The sequence below is a fragment of the Natator depressus genome, chromosome 11 (assembly GCF_965152275.1).
Source record: "Natator depressus isolate rNatDep1 chromosome 11, rNatDep2.hap1, whole genome shotgun sequence".
NCBI classification, from domain to species: Eukaryota; Metazoa; Chordata; order Testudines; family Cheloniidae; genus Natator; species Natator depressus.
The window spans coordinates 12,795,430-12,814,145 of NC_134244.1; the positions used below are offsets into that span (position 1 = coordinate 12,795,430).

The 18,716-nt window shown below is 44.2% G+C and overlaps 1 protein-coding gene across 7 annotated transcripts in view; it reads right to left on the bottom strand.

The window, feature by feature from the left end:
• Positions 1 to 18,716, bottom strand: part of MUC13 (mucin 13, cell surface associated) — a 39,936-nt gene that overhangs the window by 17,170 nt on the left and 4,050 nt on the right. The window contains exons 2-13 of one of the 7 annotated variants that reach the window (XM_074966785.1): positions 15,589 to 15,624; positions 13,387 to 13,413; positions 10,433 to 10,462; positions 6,227 to 6,262; positions 5,943 to 5,987; positions 5,650 to 5,703; positions 5,366 to 5,410; positions 5,055 to 5,126; positions 4,745 to 4,816; positions 4,452 to 4,505; positions 3,483 to 3,518; positions 805 to 927 (exon numbers count right to left, since the gene is read on the bottom strand). In XM_074966785.1, coding sequence (XP_074822886.1) covers positions 805 to 927; positions 3,483 to 3,518; positions 4,452 to 4,505; positions 4,745 to 4,816; positions 5,055 to 5,126; positions 5,366 to 5,410; positions 5,650 to 5,703; positions 5,943 to 5,987; positions 6,227 to 6,262; positions 10,433 to 10,462; positions 13,387 to 13,413; positions 15,589 to 15,624 — 630 coding nt within the window. Of the gene's footprint in view, positions 1 to 804; positions 928 to 3,482; positions 3,519 to 4,451; positions 4,506 to 4,744; positions 4,817 to 5,054; positions 5,127 to 5,365; positions 5,411 to 5,649; positions 5,704 to 5,942; positions 5,988 to 6,226; positions 6,263 to 10,432; positions 10,481 to 13,386; positions 13,414 to 15,588; positions 15,625 to 18,716 lie in introns of all 7 variants that reach the window. The other 6 variants (XM_074966784.1, XM_074966786.1, XM_074966787.1 and 3 more) reach the window with 6 other exon arrangements.

Consider the following 18,716-nt stretch of genomic DNA (forward strand, 5'->3'; position numbering starts at 1 on the left):
GGAACAAATTGCCAAGGGAGGTTGTGGAATCTCCATCACTGGAAATTTTTTAAGAGCAGGTTAGACAAACACCTGTCAGGGACTGTCTAATACTTAGTCCTGCCATGAGTGCAGGGGACTGGATTAGATGACCTCTTGAGGTCCCCTCCAGTCCCATGATTCTATGGCATATGGATTTTGGGGCAGATTTTCAAAGGCCTAGGGGTGCCCAAAGGTGTCTAATGATTGAAATCATGGGTGTTAGGTGCCTAACCTGCTTAGGCACTTCTGAAAATCCTACTTGGTGCCAATCTGCATCTCTAGGTGCCTAAATAACTTTGAAAAGCTGGCCTTTGGGCACCTAAGTAAGAGGCCTAATTTCCCCAAATGCTGAGCACCCAGCAGCTCCTATGCAGTCCCACTTCAACAGGACTTGGTGGGTGCTCACCAGTTTGGAAAATAAGGCCATTTTTTTAGAAGCCTATTTTTGGCACCTGCTTTTTTAGTCTTGGCCATAAACATTAGCTTTCACTTACCCCGGGATTTCCGTCTGCTTTTCACACAATTTAATTCACACCCTTAGCCCTGTGGGAGTGCAGTTTTTTCTAGTGTGTTAAATCCTTTTGTTTCAATAATACTTCAGGAGGTAAAACAGGTCAACCCAATGGGATATTTGCAGAGTAAAGTACTACTCAGCGTGGGTCAGAGTGGAGGAGACTTGCCCAGACCATGTACATTTTCACTGAGAAAATTAGAATGAGTATAGAAAATGCACCATTGTCTGTGCAGTGGATTAAGAAAACAGATAACCAGCACCCAACTCACCTTCCTGACATCTTGATGTTCTATAGTAGTATCCATACGGGCACTGGCACATATAACCTTGATATAGGTTAATACACTTAGCACTGCCACCACACGGTTTATTTGCACAGGGCAGAGGTGCTTCTAAGAGGAAAGATATTGACACAGCTGAACAATGCACTAGACCAGGAGGATGGAAGCTTTTTAGTTTTCCTCCTGTTAAACTATTCATGCCTCAAGAAGAGTCACACACTTAAACATTCCTTATGACAGTAGGCCAAATCCTCAGCTGGTATGAATTGGTGTTACTCCATTGACTTCCATGGAGCTATGCCTGTTTACACCATCTGAGGATCTGGCCCAGCATGCAACAGTAAGGCCACAGATGAATCATGATATGCAATCAATTCTAAACTGTTAAGTTTTCCTCTAAGCAAACAAGCAAACAAGGCCAAAAGGACTCTAAGCAACCTGTCCCAGCTGCTCCTAGGTGGAGGCCTGGCAAGCAGCTCTGCGCACTTCCCCTGTCCCACCCCGAGCACTGGCTCCCCAGCTCCCATGAGCCGGGAACTGCAGCCAATGGGAGCTGCAGGTGGAGGCAGTGAGTATCTCCCGCATCTGGCACCCCGCACCCGCTCCTGTGCCCCAAGCTCCCTCCCACAGCCTGCACTCCACACCCCCTCTCATGCCCCAACCCCCTGCCAGCCCCGCGCCAACCCGACTATAAACCGGACTTTCAATGAAGATCAGAAATGCCAGTTTATAGAGCTTTCCAGTTGGTGAAGTGCTGGATAAAACAGCTTTTACTCTGTGTGTGTGTGTGTGTGCACGCGCGCGCACTGAAAAGTTAGGAAATTCCACAATTAAGGTTGCCTGTGCAACCTTAATTTAGCCCCCTAGTGCATATGCATTACAATACAGTTTTTAATTGCATGATCACATACTATTTTTTCCACAAGACCCCTGCCTCACTCAGTGCACAGGATGGATGGTGCTCACTGCACAGGTGGCTGTTACTATTACTTTTTATACTGAAGGTGTGGCCCGGGTGATATTTCCTGCACAATATTCATTCCCTGCTCTGAATACAGAATTATTAATTTCCTCATGGGCATCTCTGTGGCACTCATCACTGTTATATCTGAGTGCTTCACAAACACTAAAGACCTTACCTTCACATCACTCCTGCAGAGTAGGGAAGTATTATTATCCCATTTTACCAATGGGGAACTGAAGCACAAGGAGATTAAGGCCAAAAGTGTCCACTAATGTTGAGTGCTCAGCTTCAGACACCAAGGGCCTGATTTTTCATAAGAACATAAGAGCATAAGGATGGCCATACTGGGTCAGACCAAAGGTCCATCTAGCCCAATATCCTGTCTTCCGACAGTGGCCAACGCCATGTGCCCCAAAGGGAATGAACAGCACAGGTAATCACCAAGTGATCCATCCCCTGTCGCTCATTCTCAGCTTCTGGCAAACTGAGGGTAGGGACACTATCCCTGCCCATCTTGGCTAATAGCCATTGATGGACCTATCCTCCATGAATTCATCGAGTTCTTTTTTTAACCCTGTTACAGTCTTGGCCTTCACAACATCCTCCAACATCATTTCAGAGTGCTTGGCTGTTTTATACCACTTGATATTCTCAATGCACAGCTCCCATTCACTTCAGTTGCCATTTTATGAGCAGGTGAGTGCATTTCTGCAAATGTGACCTATAAAATACGGCACACACAGTTAGCAGACACCAGTAAAAAAATGTGGCTTAAGAGACTTGACCAGCATCACCCTAGAACTCTGTGGCAGAGGCAGGGATAGAATTCAATTCTCCAGGAGGCTAATTCAACCATTTTAACGACAAGACCATCCTTTCTAATGAGGCCCAAAGAGGCCTGTAAACAAATGTGGGTCCCACAGCCAACAGCCCCATTCACGACACAGTCTTGATACTAAGTGCATGTGATGGACCTGCTCTGGGAATGTGAGGCCAGAGTCTTGTGGAAAAAATATTAGTGATCATGTAACAAAAACTGTATTGTAATGCATATGGACAAGAGGGCCAAATCATAAGCTTGTTAGCTGCAGTAGCTACAAGATGGTAATAACTGAGAGAGATTGGAGGAAAAACCTGTTTTTCTTTCTTTAGTCAGTTTGTTTCCTTTTTCATTTGACAACACTTTGTGACCAGTCTGTCAGTGTTTCCCCTGTAGAGCCAGGCAATTCTATGTATGGGTGTCCCACTGCTAGAGGGTGATGGAAAGAGAGGACCTGAAGCTTCTTTTAAACAACTCTTATGAACTGACTGGGAGCTGCCCAAGGCAAGCGCCGCCCGGCTGGAGCCTGCACCCTGAACCTCCTGCCCCAGGTCAGAATGCCCTCCCGCACCCCAAACCCCTGCCCAAGGCTGGAACCCCCTTCTGCACCCCTCCCTCTCAGAGCCTGTACCCCAGCCCCCTGTCCCAGCCCTGAGCCCCCTCCCGGAGTGTGCACCCCCTCCTGCACCCCAGCCCCCTACCCCAGCCCAATGAAAGTTAGGCAGGGTGGGGGAGAGTGAGCGATGGAGGGAGGGGAATGGAGTCAGTGTGGGCGTGGCCTCAGGGAAGCCGGGGGGGGGGGCAGAGGTTTTTGGTTTTGTGCAACTAGAGTGTAGAGTTTTTGTATGTATGATGTCACTTCCATTCCATTCAACCTCTTACCTGTAGAAGATGCAGATTGTGTAGCAGAGGTATCTCCTGTAAAAGAATGAACATCTTACAATGCAAACCTCAGATGGAGGTTTTTCAACAACCTAGTTTTCTACAACTACCCATCCAAATCAAACTGATTTTTTAAAGGAAATTGTATCTACTTAAAAATCTCTCTTCTATCCGGAAACTTATTCGCTGCTGCATCTGCAAAATGGCAATAACAGAGAGATTGGAGGAAAAAACTGTTTTTCCTCTATTTAGTCAGTTTGTTGCCTTTTTCATTTGACAACACCTTGTGATTAGTCTGTGTTAGTGGGGGCAGGGGTTCTGGGGGGGCAGTCAGGAAGGAGGGGGCAGTGCATGGGGTGGGGGGGCAGTCAGGGGCAGGGATTCCAGGGGCAGTTGGGAACAGGGAACGGGGGGGAGGGTTCTGAGTGGGGACGTCAGGGAACAGGGAGGGTTGGATGGGGCAGGAGTCCCGGGGGGGGGCCGTCAAGGGGCGAGAAGCAAGGGGGAGCAGAGGCACAGCCTGGCACAGCCTCCCCTAACCAGCCCTCCATACCATTTCTGAAACCCGATGTGGCCCTCAGGTCAAAAAATTTGCCCACCCCTGGATTAGAGGAAAAAACCCTATTTTTCTCTGTGTAGTCAGTTTCTTTACTTTGGGCAGTTGATAACACTTTGTGCCTAGCCTGTGGCAGTGGTTCCCCTGTAGAGTCAGACAATCAGTTCCACCCCCATTCTTTGTATGGGTGGCCCACTGCTAGACGTGACGAAAGTGGAGGACTTGAAAGTTTCCTTTAAACACCCATTATAAACTGACTAAATTTGAAATTGACATCAGCTACTCCGTTGAGTCTTCACAATTAAATCATCATCTTTATCAGTTATATTTTACAATTCTTTTCTGTAGCAAAATATTTTTGATTATGATTTTAAGATATATACTTATCAATCAGCTCCATTCCTCCCACTTACCTGTCGTAGTTATGGGTGCCTGGGTAGTGGTGGGTCCCTGGGCAGTGGTACTTACTGTAAAATAAGAAACAAATCTTTAAATGCAAGCCACACTATGGCATCCTAGTAAATATATATAGACATTAGACTTGACCTCACTAAATTTGAAATTGACATCAGCTACTCTGTTGGGTCCTCACAATTAAATCATCGTCTTTATCAGTTATATTTTACAATTCTTTTCTGTAGCAAAATATTTTTGATTATGATTTTAAGATTTATACTTATCAATCAGCTCCATTCCTCCCGCTTACCTGTCGTAGTTATGGGTCCCTGGGTAGCGGTGTGTCCCTGGGTAGTGGTGGGTCCCTGGGTAGAGGTACTTACTGCAAAATAAGAAACAAATCTTTAAATGCAAGTTAACTATGGCATCCTAGTAAATATATATAGACATTAGACTTGACCTGACTAAATTTGAAATTGACATCAGCTACTCCGTTGAGTTTTCACAATTACATCATCGTCTTTATCAGTTATATTTTACAATTCTTTTCTGTAGCAAAATATTTTTGATTATGATTTTAAGATTTATACTTATCAATCAGCTCCATTCCTCCCACTTACCTGTCGTAGTTATGGGTGCCTGGGTAGTGGTGTGTCCCTGGGTAGTGGTGGGTCCCTGGGTAGTGGTACTTACTGCAAAATAAGAAACAAATCTTTAAATGCAAGCCACACTATGGCATCCTAGTAAATATATATAGACATTAGACTTGACCTCACTAAATTTGAAATTGACATCAGCTACTCTGTTGGGTCCTCACAATTAAATCATCATCTTTATCAGTATTATTTTACAATTCTTTTCTGTAGCAAAATATTTTTGATTATGATTTTAAGATATATACTTATCAATCAGCTCCATTCCTCCCACTTACCTGTCGGTGACTGGGTAGCGGTGGGTCCCTGTGTAGTGGTACTTACTGCAAAATAAGAAACAAATCTTTAAATGCAAGCCACACTATGGCATCCTAGTAAATATATATAGACATTAGACTTGACCTCACTAAATTTGAAATTGACATCAGCTACTCTGTTGGGTCCTCACAATTAAATCATCCTCTTTATCAGTTATATTTTACAATTCTTTTCTGTAGCAAAATATTTTTGATTATGATTTTAAGATTTATACTTATCAATCAGCTCCATTCCTCCCACTTACCTGTCGTAGTTATGGGTGCCTGGGTAGTGGTGGGTCCCTGGGTAGTGGTACTTACTGTAAAATAAGAAACAAATCTTTAAATGCAAGCCACACTATGGCATCCTAGTAAATATATATAGACATTAGACTTGACCTCACTAAATTTGAAATTGACATCAGCTACTCTGTTGGGTCCTCACAATTAAATCATCATCTTTATCAGTATTATTTTACAATTCTTTTCTGTAGCAAAATATTTTTGATTATGATTTTAAGATATATACTTATCAATCAGCTCCATTCCTCCCGCTTACCTGTCGGTGCCTGGGTAGTGGTGGGTCCCTGGGTAGTGGTACTTACTGTAAAATAAGAAACAAATCTTTAAATGCAAGCCACATTATGGCATCCTAGTAAATATATATAGACATTTGACCTGACCTGACTAAATTTGAAATTGACATCAGCTACTCTGTTGGGTCCTCACAATTAAATCATCGTCTTTATCAGTTATATTTTACATTTCTTTTCTGTAGCAAAATATTTTTGATTGTGATTTTAAGATTCATACTTATCAATCAGTTTGATTCCTCCCCCTTACCTGCCGTAGTTGTGGGTGCCTGGGTAGTGGCACTTACTGTAAAATAAGAAACAAACCCTTAAATGCAAACCACACTATGACATCCTGGTAAATATATATAGACATCAGACCTGACCCTAATTCAGAGAACTGCCATGAAGGTTTTAACTTCCTTGCAAATGGAAGATGTGCTGTTCTTGACTGTTTGTTATGGTAATGTCCCAAATATTAACATATACATTGAATGTTCTCATGTTATGCTCCTGGGGGCATTCTGCGCTAAAAATAAAAAATTCTGCACCCAAAAATTAAAAATTCTGTGCACAATATTTTAAAATTCTGCAAATTTTGTTTGTCAACATAATGCTACACAATCACACCAGTTTCAATTATTTTGGTAATTTATTTCAAAATACCTGCCAGCAAGTATGTCTGTAACAATACAGACACACACATTAATTCCCCCAGGAGCAGAGACTTAAAGAAACCCTCTGACAACCCAGTTCCTGTTTCTCTGCTCCCTTCACTACCACTCCCGAGCCCAGCCATGACCACCCCTCACCCACCCCAGACATCCGCACCTTTCCTCCCCCACAGCCCAGGGATCCAGAGGGAGAAACAGCCTGATGCTTGGTCCCAGGTTTGGACAGGTTTTCTGTGCACTGCCCTCTCCTTCCCTCAGGGCATGCTCAGAACTGCAGCTGCCAGGAAGGCTCTAGTTCCCTTCCCCTCACCTCAGCATAGTCTTCTATGTGCGAGCTGGGCTCTGCCAGGTTCAGTAGCCCCTAGTGGTAGCTAGTAGCATTGAAGTCCATTTCTGTGGGGGAAAGGAAATTCTGTGCGCACGTTAATTTCTGCAAAATTCTGCATTGCGCAGTGGCACAGAATTCCCCCAGGAGTAACGTTAGGATAAGATATATTCATTGAAAGCACTAAGGGGCATCAGAGGAAACAAACCCTAGGATTGTCAGTGCCATTTGTTCAGCAGCAGCTGTAGCAGGTTGGCAGACCCCAAAGGGCCGTAGCCTCCTTGCAGATCATGCTAGTGCCCCACGATGAGTTGCTCAGTAATAATGATTTTTCTTCAGCGTCATAGCTGTGCCTGATGCTTGAAACATCCGGTGTACTCATCCCCACTCCACTCCTATTCCTCCTGCTAACCTGACATGGCTGTGAAAGCTGCAGCAGAACCTCCTACCAAAGAGCTAACTACAGGACATCTCTGGAGATCAGATCTGATTTTTACATACGTAATATCCCAGGCGAGTAGCCCAGGGGAGTTAGAACTCCCTACAAAGTGAGAGATGGGATGTTCTTGTCTCTTTGTTATGCTTATGTTTCAAGTGTAAACATTTAAAGGACCCGTGACCAGGTTTGTGGACAGTTTGTTTATCAAAACCACAGGGGAGATTCAGCCGGAACAAAGTCCTGCTCCTATAGCACCAAAGACGAAATTCACCAGGTACTGTGTTGACTTAGCACAGTGATATTATCACTGTTATTTAGACTAATAATTCTTCTCCACAGAACTATATTTGTGCCTGGTGTTTTTATGCCTTTGACATTTTTATTCCTTCTGCTTAGCTCTTGCAACTGCGGAAGGTGTGGGGGAGATACCTCCTATAAATGATTTCTGTCACCTTTTAACAGAAACCTCACAACCGCAGTCCAGTAAACATATACTGAGCCAGGGACCCTACCAATAGACACATATGGAAATAAATATCAGTACTTTTAAAGGCACCTCCACCAGCCTAAAAATCTTGCTCATGGCTGACATACATGTTACCTGCTATCGTTACAAAATGGCTACAACTGAAAGACTAGTGCAGGGGAAAATGTTTTCTCTCTGTTTAGTTTATTTACTCCATATATTTGACAGCACCATGTGTATAGTCAGTTTCACTATTTCCCCTGCATAAACAGTTTCTTCCTTTGTTTATATGGGTCACACACTACTACAGAATGAGGAAAACACAGGAAACACAATTTTAACTCCACAGAATTTGGCCAGGTGGCACAGAGACTTATATAGGTTCTGAAATTACTGTAAAGTCATGGTTTTAATTGACTGGATTTCAAGTGAGTAATGTGCTCTTTGATATCACCAGCATATGTCTTGGCTATTTGATAGCCACAAAACATCCATTTGGAATTTTAAAGAGACATTGTACATTTAAAAATAATATTGGTCTCTTACTCCCCACCACTTACTATTACGTGGAACGCTAACTTGATTGTTTTTGAAAGTGTTCAGAAGGGAATACATTGGGGTCAGAGTCAGGTGGCACGTGATCAAGACTTGTTACTGAATTTGGTCTGATTAGCTTCCCCAGCATGGGCCGGGTACTGACGGTGAGTGCGACGAGAACGCTGAACCGGTGTTTGATACTCCAATGAATCACTCCAGAGGTGGATGATGTCTTGCAGCTTGAGCAGACCAGGTTCAGGAAAGGACTTAGTACCTGTGACCAAGTCTTGGCCTTGACCACCTTTATCAAAAATAGTTTTCAACAAAATCTAAAGACAGGAACAGTCTTCCTGGATTTGACCGCCGCTTATGACACGGTTTGGGGCAGAAGCCTTCTGTGTAAACTCTCTCGAGTTGCCCTGCTTTGGGTGGTTGAAGTTGCAGAGCTCTTCCTCCAAAATAGGCAGTTCAGAGCACACATGGGCAACTGTTGCAGTTCCTGGAAATGTCAGATTAACAGTCTTCCTCAAGGGTCATTTCTTTCACCAATACTGTTCAATGTGTTTATCAGTGACTTGCCAGCAACACTCTCGTGCAAGCTTATCTATGCCGAGATCAATCTGCCGCAGCTATCAAGCTCAGCCCTTCTTAGAAACGGACCAAGTCCTGAATGATATGAAGCTCATGGCAGACTAAGCTCCTGCAGCCAAGCTTTTCCAAGACGGTTTCTATCCTATTTCATCTGCATAATGCAAATGCAAGCCACGAGTTAAATACTTTTTTAAATGGCCAACACCTTCAGCACAACTCAAACCCGGTTTGCCCTCAGCGTCCTATTGGATAGATCATTGACGTACTGCAACCACTTGAAGACAGCAGCCAAAGTTAGTACTCAGAATAACTTGCTCAGAAAACTGGCCGGCTCAGCCTGGGGTGCAAGCAGCCAGACACTTAGAACATCAGTCCTTGCCCTGTGCGATTCAACAGCAGAGGACTGTGCTCCTGTCTGGTGTTGCTCGTCTCACACGAGGCTGGTTGATGTAGAGCTTAACAAAGCTATACACATTATTACCGGTTCTTTACGTGCAACTCTGTTGCCGTGGCTGCCAATACTTAGTAACAAAGCATATTTGCTGTGAGGGAGCTTCCATCATGCTCCTGGCCAAGATCCATGAGAACAGCAACTTGCCTCTGTACTCAGACCTCTTCAACCACCTTCCAGTTCGCCTGTCTTCTAGCTGCCCTTTATGGTCTCTTCTGCCATATGGCGATGGAATTCGCTTGGTGTGACGAGTGGTCAGCAACAACCACCATCAATCACATTCTCGTCACCAACTGAACCATCCGTCCACCAGGTTTTCACTTGCCATGGCACCTGTGGTCATCCCTGAACTGGTTCCAAACAGGACAGGGCAATTGTGTGGCCAATCTCTGTAAATGGGGTTTTTCTAATGACCCACTACGTAGATGTGGTCAACTTCAGACTATGTCGCATATCCTTGACTGCTGACTTATTTCTACGGGGGCTACTGGCTCTTCACCAGGCTGATGATAATGCGATCAAATGGCTGGGCACACTGCGCTTACGCTGATGATGATGATCAGAGGGGGAAAATATAACATTTTCTTCAGTTCTTGTTTTGGTTTGTTTGTTCACTTGGGACTGCACTTTGTATACAGTCATTTTCGCTGTTTCGCTGGGATAACCAGTAAATGCATCAGTTTCCCCCCCTTTGTTTTTGTGTGGGTCTTTCACAGCAATGGGGGAGAGAAAACATCTAGGAAAATGTGATTGTAAAACCATAAAAACTGTCAGGGGATTCAGGGGCAGGTGTACTTGAAACTATATTTAATGTATATTTGAAGTTGACTATCCGTTACGTAGCCAATACCCTTCTAATATCACCAGCTATTGATATTAGCTTAGCACAGTTACATTACTCTCACTATTGTTTCTTATCCACTATTAGCTTTTAAAGCAGTGTATTTCCGCATAGTGATTTTAAATTTCAGATTGAGTGGTTCTTTCTGCTTACCTGTTGTGGCTGGGGTAAGTGTGGTAGTGTCTATAAAAGATAAAACGTCTTCAAATGTAAATCACAGAAGAACAGTCTGGCAAATATGTATTGACATGAGCTCTGCTTCTTACTCAGGCAAATCACCCTGGGGAATGGGGGGTGCTGGTATGTGTAAAATGCCGGTTAACTAAGAGGGAGGGAGTTTGGGTGTGGGAGGGGTTGTGGCGTTGGGGTGCGGGATGAGGTGCAGGTTCTGGGAGAAAGTTTGGGTAAGAGAGGGGGTGCGGCGCTGGAGGTTAGGGCACGGGATGGGTGGGGGCACAGGTTCTGGGAGGGAGTTTGGGTGCGGAAGGGGCTGCGGGGCTGGAGGTTGGGGCATGGGATGGGGTGTGGGTTCTGGGAGGGAGTGCAGGGTCGGGGCGCGGGATGTGGGCTCTGGGAGGGAGTTTGGGTGTGGGAGGGGGCTTTGGGTGCCGGATCCAGGGGGCGCTCACCTCGGGCAGCTCCCTGCAAGCGGAAAACTGTCCCAGCTGCTCCTAGGTGGAGGCCTGGCAAGCAGCTCTGCGCACTTCCCCTGTCCCACCCCGAGCACTGGCTCCCCAGCTCCCATGAGCCGGGAACTGCAGCCAATGGGAGCTGCAGGTGGAGGCAGTGAGTATCTCCCGCATCTGGCACCCCGCACCCGCTCCTGTGCCCCAAGCTCCCTCCTCCACCCAAACTCCCTCCCACAGCCTGCACTCCACACCCCCTCTCATGCCCCAACCCCCTGCCAGCCCCGCGCCAACCCGACTATAAACCGGACTTTCAATGAAGATCAGAAATGCCAGTTTATAGAGCTTTCCAGTTGGTGAAGTGCTGGATAAAACAGCTTTTACTCTGTGTGTGTGTGTGTGTGTGTGTGTGCACGCGCATGCGCACACACACACACAATCTATAAAACACTACATAAAAATGTTAAGGTACAAAAGTCAAGCACTGAAAAGTTAGGAAATTCCACAATTAAGGTTGCCTATGCAACCTTAATTTAGCCCCCTGGAGCATATGCATTACAATACAGTTTTTAATTGCATGATCACATACTATTTTTTCCACAAGACCCCTGCCTCACTCAGTGCACAGGATGGATGGTGCTCACTGCACAGATGGCTGTTACTATTACTTTTTATACTGAGAGTGTGGCCCGGGTGATATTTCCTGCACAATATTCAATCCCTGCTCTGAATACAGAATTATTAATTTCCTCATGGGCATCTCTGTGGCACTCATCACTGTTATATCTGAATGCTTCACAAACTCTAAAGACCTTACCTTCACATCACTCCTGCAGAGTAGGGACGTATTATTATCCCATTTTACCGATGGGGAACTGAAGCACAAGGAGATTAAGGTCAAAAGTGTCCACTAATGTTGAGTGCTCATCTTTAGACACCCAGGGCCTGATTTTTCTTAAGAACATAAGAGCATAAGGACGGCCATACTGGGTCAGACCAAAGGTCCATCTAGCCCAATATCCTGTCTTCCGACAGTGGCCAACGCCATGTGCCCCAAAGGGAATGAACAGAACAGGTAATCACCAAGTGATCCATCCCCTGTCGCTCATTCTCAGCTTCTGGCAAACTGAGGGTAGGGACACTATCCCTGCCCATCTTGGCTAATAGCCATTGATGGACCTGTCCTCCATGAATTCATCGAGTTCTTTTTTTAACCCTGTTACAGTCTTGGCCTTCACAACATCCTGCAACATCATTTCAGAGTGCTTGGCTGTTTTATACCACTCGATATTCTCAATGCACAGCTCCCATTCACTTCAGTTGCCATTTTATGAGCAGGTGAGTGCATTTCTGCAAATGTGACCTATAAAATACGGCACACACAGTTAGCAGACACCAGTAAAAAAATGTGGTTTAAGGGACTTGACCAGCATCACCCTAGAACTCTGTGGCAGAGGCAGGGATAGAATTCGATTCTCCAGGAGGCTAATTCAACCATTTTAACGACAAGACCATCCTTTCTAATGAGGCCCAAAGAGGCCTGTAAACAAATGTGGGTCCCACAGCCAACAGCCCCATTCACGACACAGTCTTGATACTAAGTGCATGTGGTGGACCTGCTCTGGGAATGTGAGGCCAGGGTCTTGTGGAAAAAATATTAGTGATCATGTAACAAAGACTGTATTGTAATGCATATGCACAAGAGGGCCACATCATAAACTTGTTAGCTGCAGTAGCTACAAGATGGTAATAACTGAGAGAGATTGGAGGAAAAACCTGTTTTTCTTTCTTTAGTCAGTTTGTTTCCTTTTTCATTTGACAACACTTTGTGACCAGTCTGTCAGTGTTTCCCCTGTAGAGCCAGGCAATTCTATGTATGGGTGTCCCACTGCTAGGGGCGGTCAGGGACAGGAAGTGGGGGGGGAGGGTCCTGAGTGGGGACGTCAGGGAACAGGGGGGGTTGGATGGGGCAGGAGTCCCGGGGGGGGGGGGGCGTCAAGGGGCGAGAAGCAAGAGGGAGCAGAGGCACAGCCTGGCACAGCGTCCCCTAACCAGCCCTCCATACCATTTCTGAAACCCGATGTGGCCCTCAGGCCAAAAAGTTTGCCCACCCCTGGATTAGAGGAAAAAACCCTATTTTCCTCTGTGTAGTCAGTTTCTTTACTTTGGGCAGTTGATTACACTTTGTGCCTAGCCTGTGGCAGTGGTTCCCCTGTAGAGTCAGACAATCAGTTCCACCCCCATTCTTTGTATGGGTGGCCCACTGCTAGACGTGACGAAAATGGAGGACTTGAAAACTTCCTTTAAACACCCATTATAAACTGACTAATTTTGAAATTGACATCTGCTGCTCTGTAGGGTCTTCACAATTAAATCATCATCATTCTCAGTTATATTTTACAATTCTTTTCTGTAGCAAAATATTTTTGATTATGATTTTAAGATTCATACTTATCAATCAATTCCATTCCTCCCGCTTACCTGTCGTAGCCTGGGTAGTGGTACTTACTGTGAAATAAGAAACAAATCTTTAAATGCAAGCCACACTTTGACATCCTAGTAAATATATATAGACATCAGACCTGACCCTGCTGCTGCTCTGCCTCCAGCCCCCTGGGATGCTTTTCTGGCCCCACTGGATGGCACGGCTCTGTTCCTTAGCTCAGCTCGGGACCCTGCCCTCTCCTTAGCTCGGCCCCACTCTGTCCGACCCAAGCAATTCCAGCTCACACAGAGGATGGGACCCCCGTGGCCTCCTGATTCCCTGATTAGCCTGCCTGGCCTGTCAAGCGGGCTGACCTGGAGCGTTGCCCTCTCCCCATTGTTCCCGGGGACTGTCAGTCTCAGGGTTCTGATTTCCCATAGACCCTTCCCCTTTTAGTACTGGGAGCTGGCAACCAAAACACCCCCCCTGAATGTTAGTCAGGGGGCAACAGTCCCCTCACATATGTGCGAGGTGGGCTCTTCCAGGCTCAGTAGCCCCTAGTAGTGGCTCGCAGCTGCAGCAGGTTGGCAGACCCCAAAGGGCCGTAGCCTCCTTGCAGATCATGCTAGTGCCCCACGATGAGTTGCTCAGTAATAATGATTTTTCTTCAGCGTCATAGCTGTGCCTGATGCTTGAAACATCCGGTGTACTCATCCCCACTCCACTCCTATTCCTCCTGCTTACCTGACATGGCTGTGAAAGCTGCAGCAGAACCTCCTACCAAAGAGCTAACTACAGGACATCTCTGGAGATCAGATCTGATTTTTACACACATAATATCCCAGGCGAGTAGCCCATGGGAGTTAGAACTCCCTACAAAGTGAGAGATGGGATGTTCTTGTCTCTTTGTTATGCTTATGTTTCAAGTGTAAACATTTAAAGGACCCGTGACCAGGTTTGTGGACAGTTTGTTTATCAAAACCACAGGGGAGATTCAGCCGGAACAAAGTCCTGCTCCTATAGCACCAAAGACAAAATTCACCAGGTACTGTGTTGACTTAGCACAGTGATATTATCACTGTTATTTAGACTAATAATTCTTCTCCACAGAACTATATTTGTGCCTGGTGTTTTTATGCCTTTGACATTTTTATTCCTTCTGCTTAGCTCTTGCAACTGCGGAAGGTGTGGGGGAGATACCTCCTATATATGATTTCTGTCACCTTTTAACAGAAACCTCACAACCGCAGTCCAGTAAACATATACTGACCCAGGGACCCTACCAACAGACACATATGGAAATAAATATCAGTACTTTTAAAGGCACCTCCACCAGCCTAAAAATCTTGCTCATGGCTGACATACATGTTAACTGCTATCGTTACAAAATGGCTACAACTGAAAGACTAGTGCAGGGGAAAATGTTTTCTCTCTGTTTAGTTTATTTACTCCATATATTTGACAGCACCATGTGTATAGTCAGTTTCACTATTTCCCCTGCATAAACAGTTTCTCCTTTTGTTTATGTGGGTCGCACACTAGTACAGAATGAGGAAAACACAGGAAACACAATTTTAACTCCACAGAATTTGGCCAGGTGGCACAGGGACTTATATAGGTTCTGAAATTACGGTAAAGTCATGGTTTTAATTGACTGGATTTCAAGTGAGTAATGTGCTCTTTGATATCACCAGCAAATGTCCTGGCTATTCACCATTATATCATCAGTAGTTGCACGTGTTATTTACAATTATTTTTCAACACCCAAGTTTTCTAGCGCCACGTTTAAATAAAACTCTGGATTTTTAAAAAGAACTTCCATCTACTTAAAACCTGCTTCTATTCAAAAAACTTGCTACGTGCTTTATTTGCAGAATGGCTTTGACAGAGAGATTTGAGGGGAAAAAACTATTTTTCTCTGTGTAGTCAGTTTCTTTACTTTGGGCAGTTGATAACACTTTGTGCCTAGCCTGTGGCAATGGTTCCACTGTAGAGTCAGACAATCAGTTCCACCCCCATTCTTTGTATGGGTCTCCCACTCCCTAGGCGGTGATGAAAACGGAGGACCTGAAAGCTTCCTTTAAACACCTTTTATAAACTGACTAAATTTGAAATTGACGTCAGCTACTCCTTTGAGTCTTCACAATTAAATCATCATCATTCTCAGTTATATTTTACAATTCTTTTCTGTAGCAAAATATTTTTGATTGTGATTTTAAGATTCATACTTATCAATCAGTTTGATTCCTCCCGCTTACCTGCCGTAGTTATGGGTGTCTGGGTAGTGCTACTTTCTGTAAAATAAGAAACAAATCTTTAAATGCAAACCACACTATGACATCCTAGTAAATATATATAGACATCAGACCTGACCCTAACTCAGAGAACTGCCATGAAGGTTTTAACTTCCTTGCAAATGGAAGATGTGCTGTTCTTGACTGTTTGTTATGGTAATGTCCCAAATATTAACATATACACTGAATGTTCTCAGATTATACTCCTGGGGGCATTCTGCACTAAAAATTGAAAAATTCTGCACCCCAAAATTAAAAATTCTGTGCACAATATTTAAAAATTCTGCAAATTTTGTTTGACAGAATAACACTATGTAAACCAACCTGCTGCAGCTGTAGGAGTTGCAGTTGATGAACAAATGAAAACAAATATCCACATCACTAGAATATTAGGATAAGATATATTTATTGAAACCACCAGGGGGCATCAGAGGAACAAACCCTGGGATTGTCAGCGCCATGTGTTCAGCAGCAGCCTCCTTGGAGTTGCAGCTGATGAACTAAAGAAAACAAATATTCACACCACTACAATAGCGGACATCGGCTCTGATCATAACTCGGGCAAGTAGCGCGTGGGAGTTTTAACTTCCTAGAAATTGGGAGATGTGATGTTCTAGGCCAATTATTATGCTCAGGCTCCAAAAGGTAACAAGCATTGCTAGGACAAATTTATCTAAATCCTTAGGGGGTATCCGTGGGGTCACCACTTGGGACCTTCAGAACCAAGGGTGAAATTCACCAGCTACTCCACAATTTTATGAATACAACCAATAAATATATTATTTATTAATCATTACTATTTGTCTACATCATATTTGTGCTTGTAAGCCCCAGAGTGAGCAATCTCTACTGTGCCTCCTCAATTTCAAAACCCAACTTGACAATCTGATTAAAACATAATTTATATATAGCCCTCAGGTCTGATCCTTACTCAGGGAAAAATCACCTGTGGGAATTTTAACTTCTGAGCAATGGGACATGTGATTTCCTTAACTGTTTGTTATGGTAAAGTTAACTTTTAACATAAATGTATCTATGATTTGGTATAACATGAATCAAAACCACCATTGGGACCCAGAGAGAAAAGCCTAGATCATGAAGCACTCACGGAGAAGTTCACCAGCTATTTGCTGGATCTTCACCTTTGGGGTTGTAAGTTAATTGGGGCTCGGATGGTCTTTTTGTTCCATCCGTACAGCGCCTAGCACTGTAGGATCATGGTCCATGATAGGGGCTCCAAAGTCTACCACAACACAAATAATTAGATAAATCAATGTTACCAACAGATTGGCTCCATGTCTAGTTGGCAGCCGGTGTCAAGTGGAGTGCCCCAGGGGTTGGTCCTGGGGCCGGTTTTGTTCAATATCTTCATAAATGATCTGGAGGATGGTGTGGATTGCACTCTCAGCAAATTTGTGGATGATACTAAACTGGGAGGAGTGGTAGATACGCTGGAGGGCAGGGATAGGATACAGAGGGACCAAGACAAATTGGAGGATTGGGCCAAAAGAAATCTGATGAGGTTCAATAAGGATAAGTGCAGAGTCCTGCACTTAGGACGGAAGAACCCAATGCACAGCTACAGACTAGGGACCGAATGGCTAGGCAGCAGTTCTGCGGAAAAGGACCTAGGGGTTACAGTGGACGAGAAGCTAGATATGAGTCAGCAGTGTGCCCTTGTTGCCAAGAAGGCCAATGGCATTTTGGGATGTATAAGTAGGGGCATAGCGAGCAGATCGAGGGACGTGATCGTTCCCCTCTATTCAACATTGGTGAGGCCTCATCTGGAGTACTGTGTCCAGTTTTGGGCCCCACACTACAAGAAGGATGTGGATAAATTGGAGAGAGTCCAGCGAAGGGCAACAAAAATGATTAGGGGTCTGGAACACATGACTTATGAGGAGAGGCTGAGGGAACTGGGATTGTTTAGTCTGCAGAAGAGAAGAATGAGGGGGGATTTGATAGCTGCTTTCAACTACCTGAGAGGTGGTTCCAGAGAGGATGGTTCTAGACTATTCTCAGTGGTAGAAGATGACAGGACAAGGAGTAATGGTCTCAAGTTGCAGTGGGGGAGGTTTAGGTTGGATATTAGGAAAAACTTTTTCACTAGGAGGGTGGTGAAACACTGGAATGCGTTACCTAGGGAGGTGGTAGAATCTCCTTCCTTAGAAATTTTTAAGGTCAGGCTTGACAAAGCCCTGGCTGTGATGATTTGATTGGGGATTGGTCCTGCTTTGAGCAGGGGGTTGGACTAGATGACCTCCTGAGGTCCCTTCCAACCCTGATATTCTATGATTCTATGAGTGTTATTTATTATCAATAATTATTTTTCTACAGTATCATATTTGTTCCTCCTTCCTTTAAGCCTCGTAGTATAGGCAGGGCAGATAGCACCTCTTCTGATTAAAGTTGCTAAACACTTCTATTATAGGACCTTGTTTTCAACTGCTTGTAACTTTGCCAAACTTCAACTGTTTGGGCTGAAATTTTCCATGCTGTGTAACTGCCTCAGGCTGAATTCTTGTGGACAGGAGCCAGGGACTGGGATCAGAAATGGGACTGGCTGGATAAAAAGACTGGGACAAAGAGCCGGAGGCCTGGGGAGGTGATTGGACAAGGACTCCAGGGGAGGATTCTGGGACCTGAAGCTTCCTTTAAATGTATTTTATAAATTAACTAAATTTCAGATTGACAGTATCTCTTTAATATTATCAGCTGGTCTGTTGGTTCTACACAATTAAATCATCTTTGGCATTATTTACATTTTTTCAATAGAAAAATATTTGTGACAGGTGATTTTAATGCTTATCAATAGGGGTGGCAGAATTCAATTTTTTAAAAATAATTTTGATATATAATATAGACGTTTATTTTTAAGCTTTTTAACATTTTGGATCATTTAAGTTTTCACAGGTCAGGGAAGTAATGGGGCGGGTGTCAAGAAAGCTTTTAATGACAGCAGGTGGTAAGATTAAATAAGTAAAAGTTTTATAAACCATAAAAACACACTGTTATCATTATGTATCAAAATATATGAAGTAAATATTCTTATATTAAACTCTAAGAAGGTCTCAAGTAGCATTTTTTTTTCT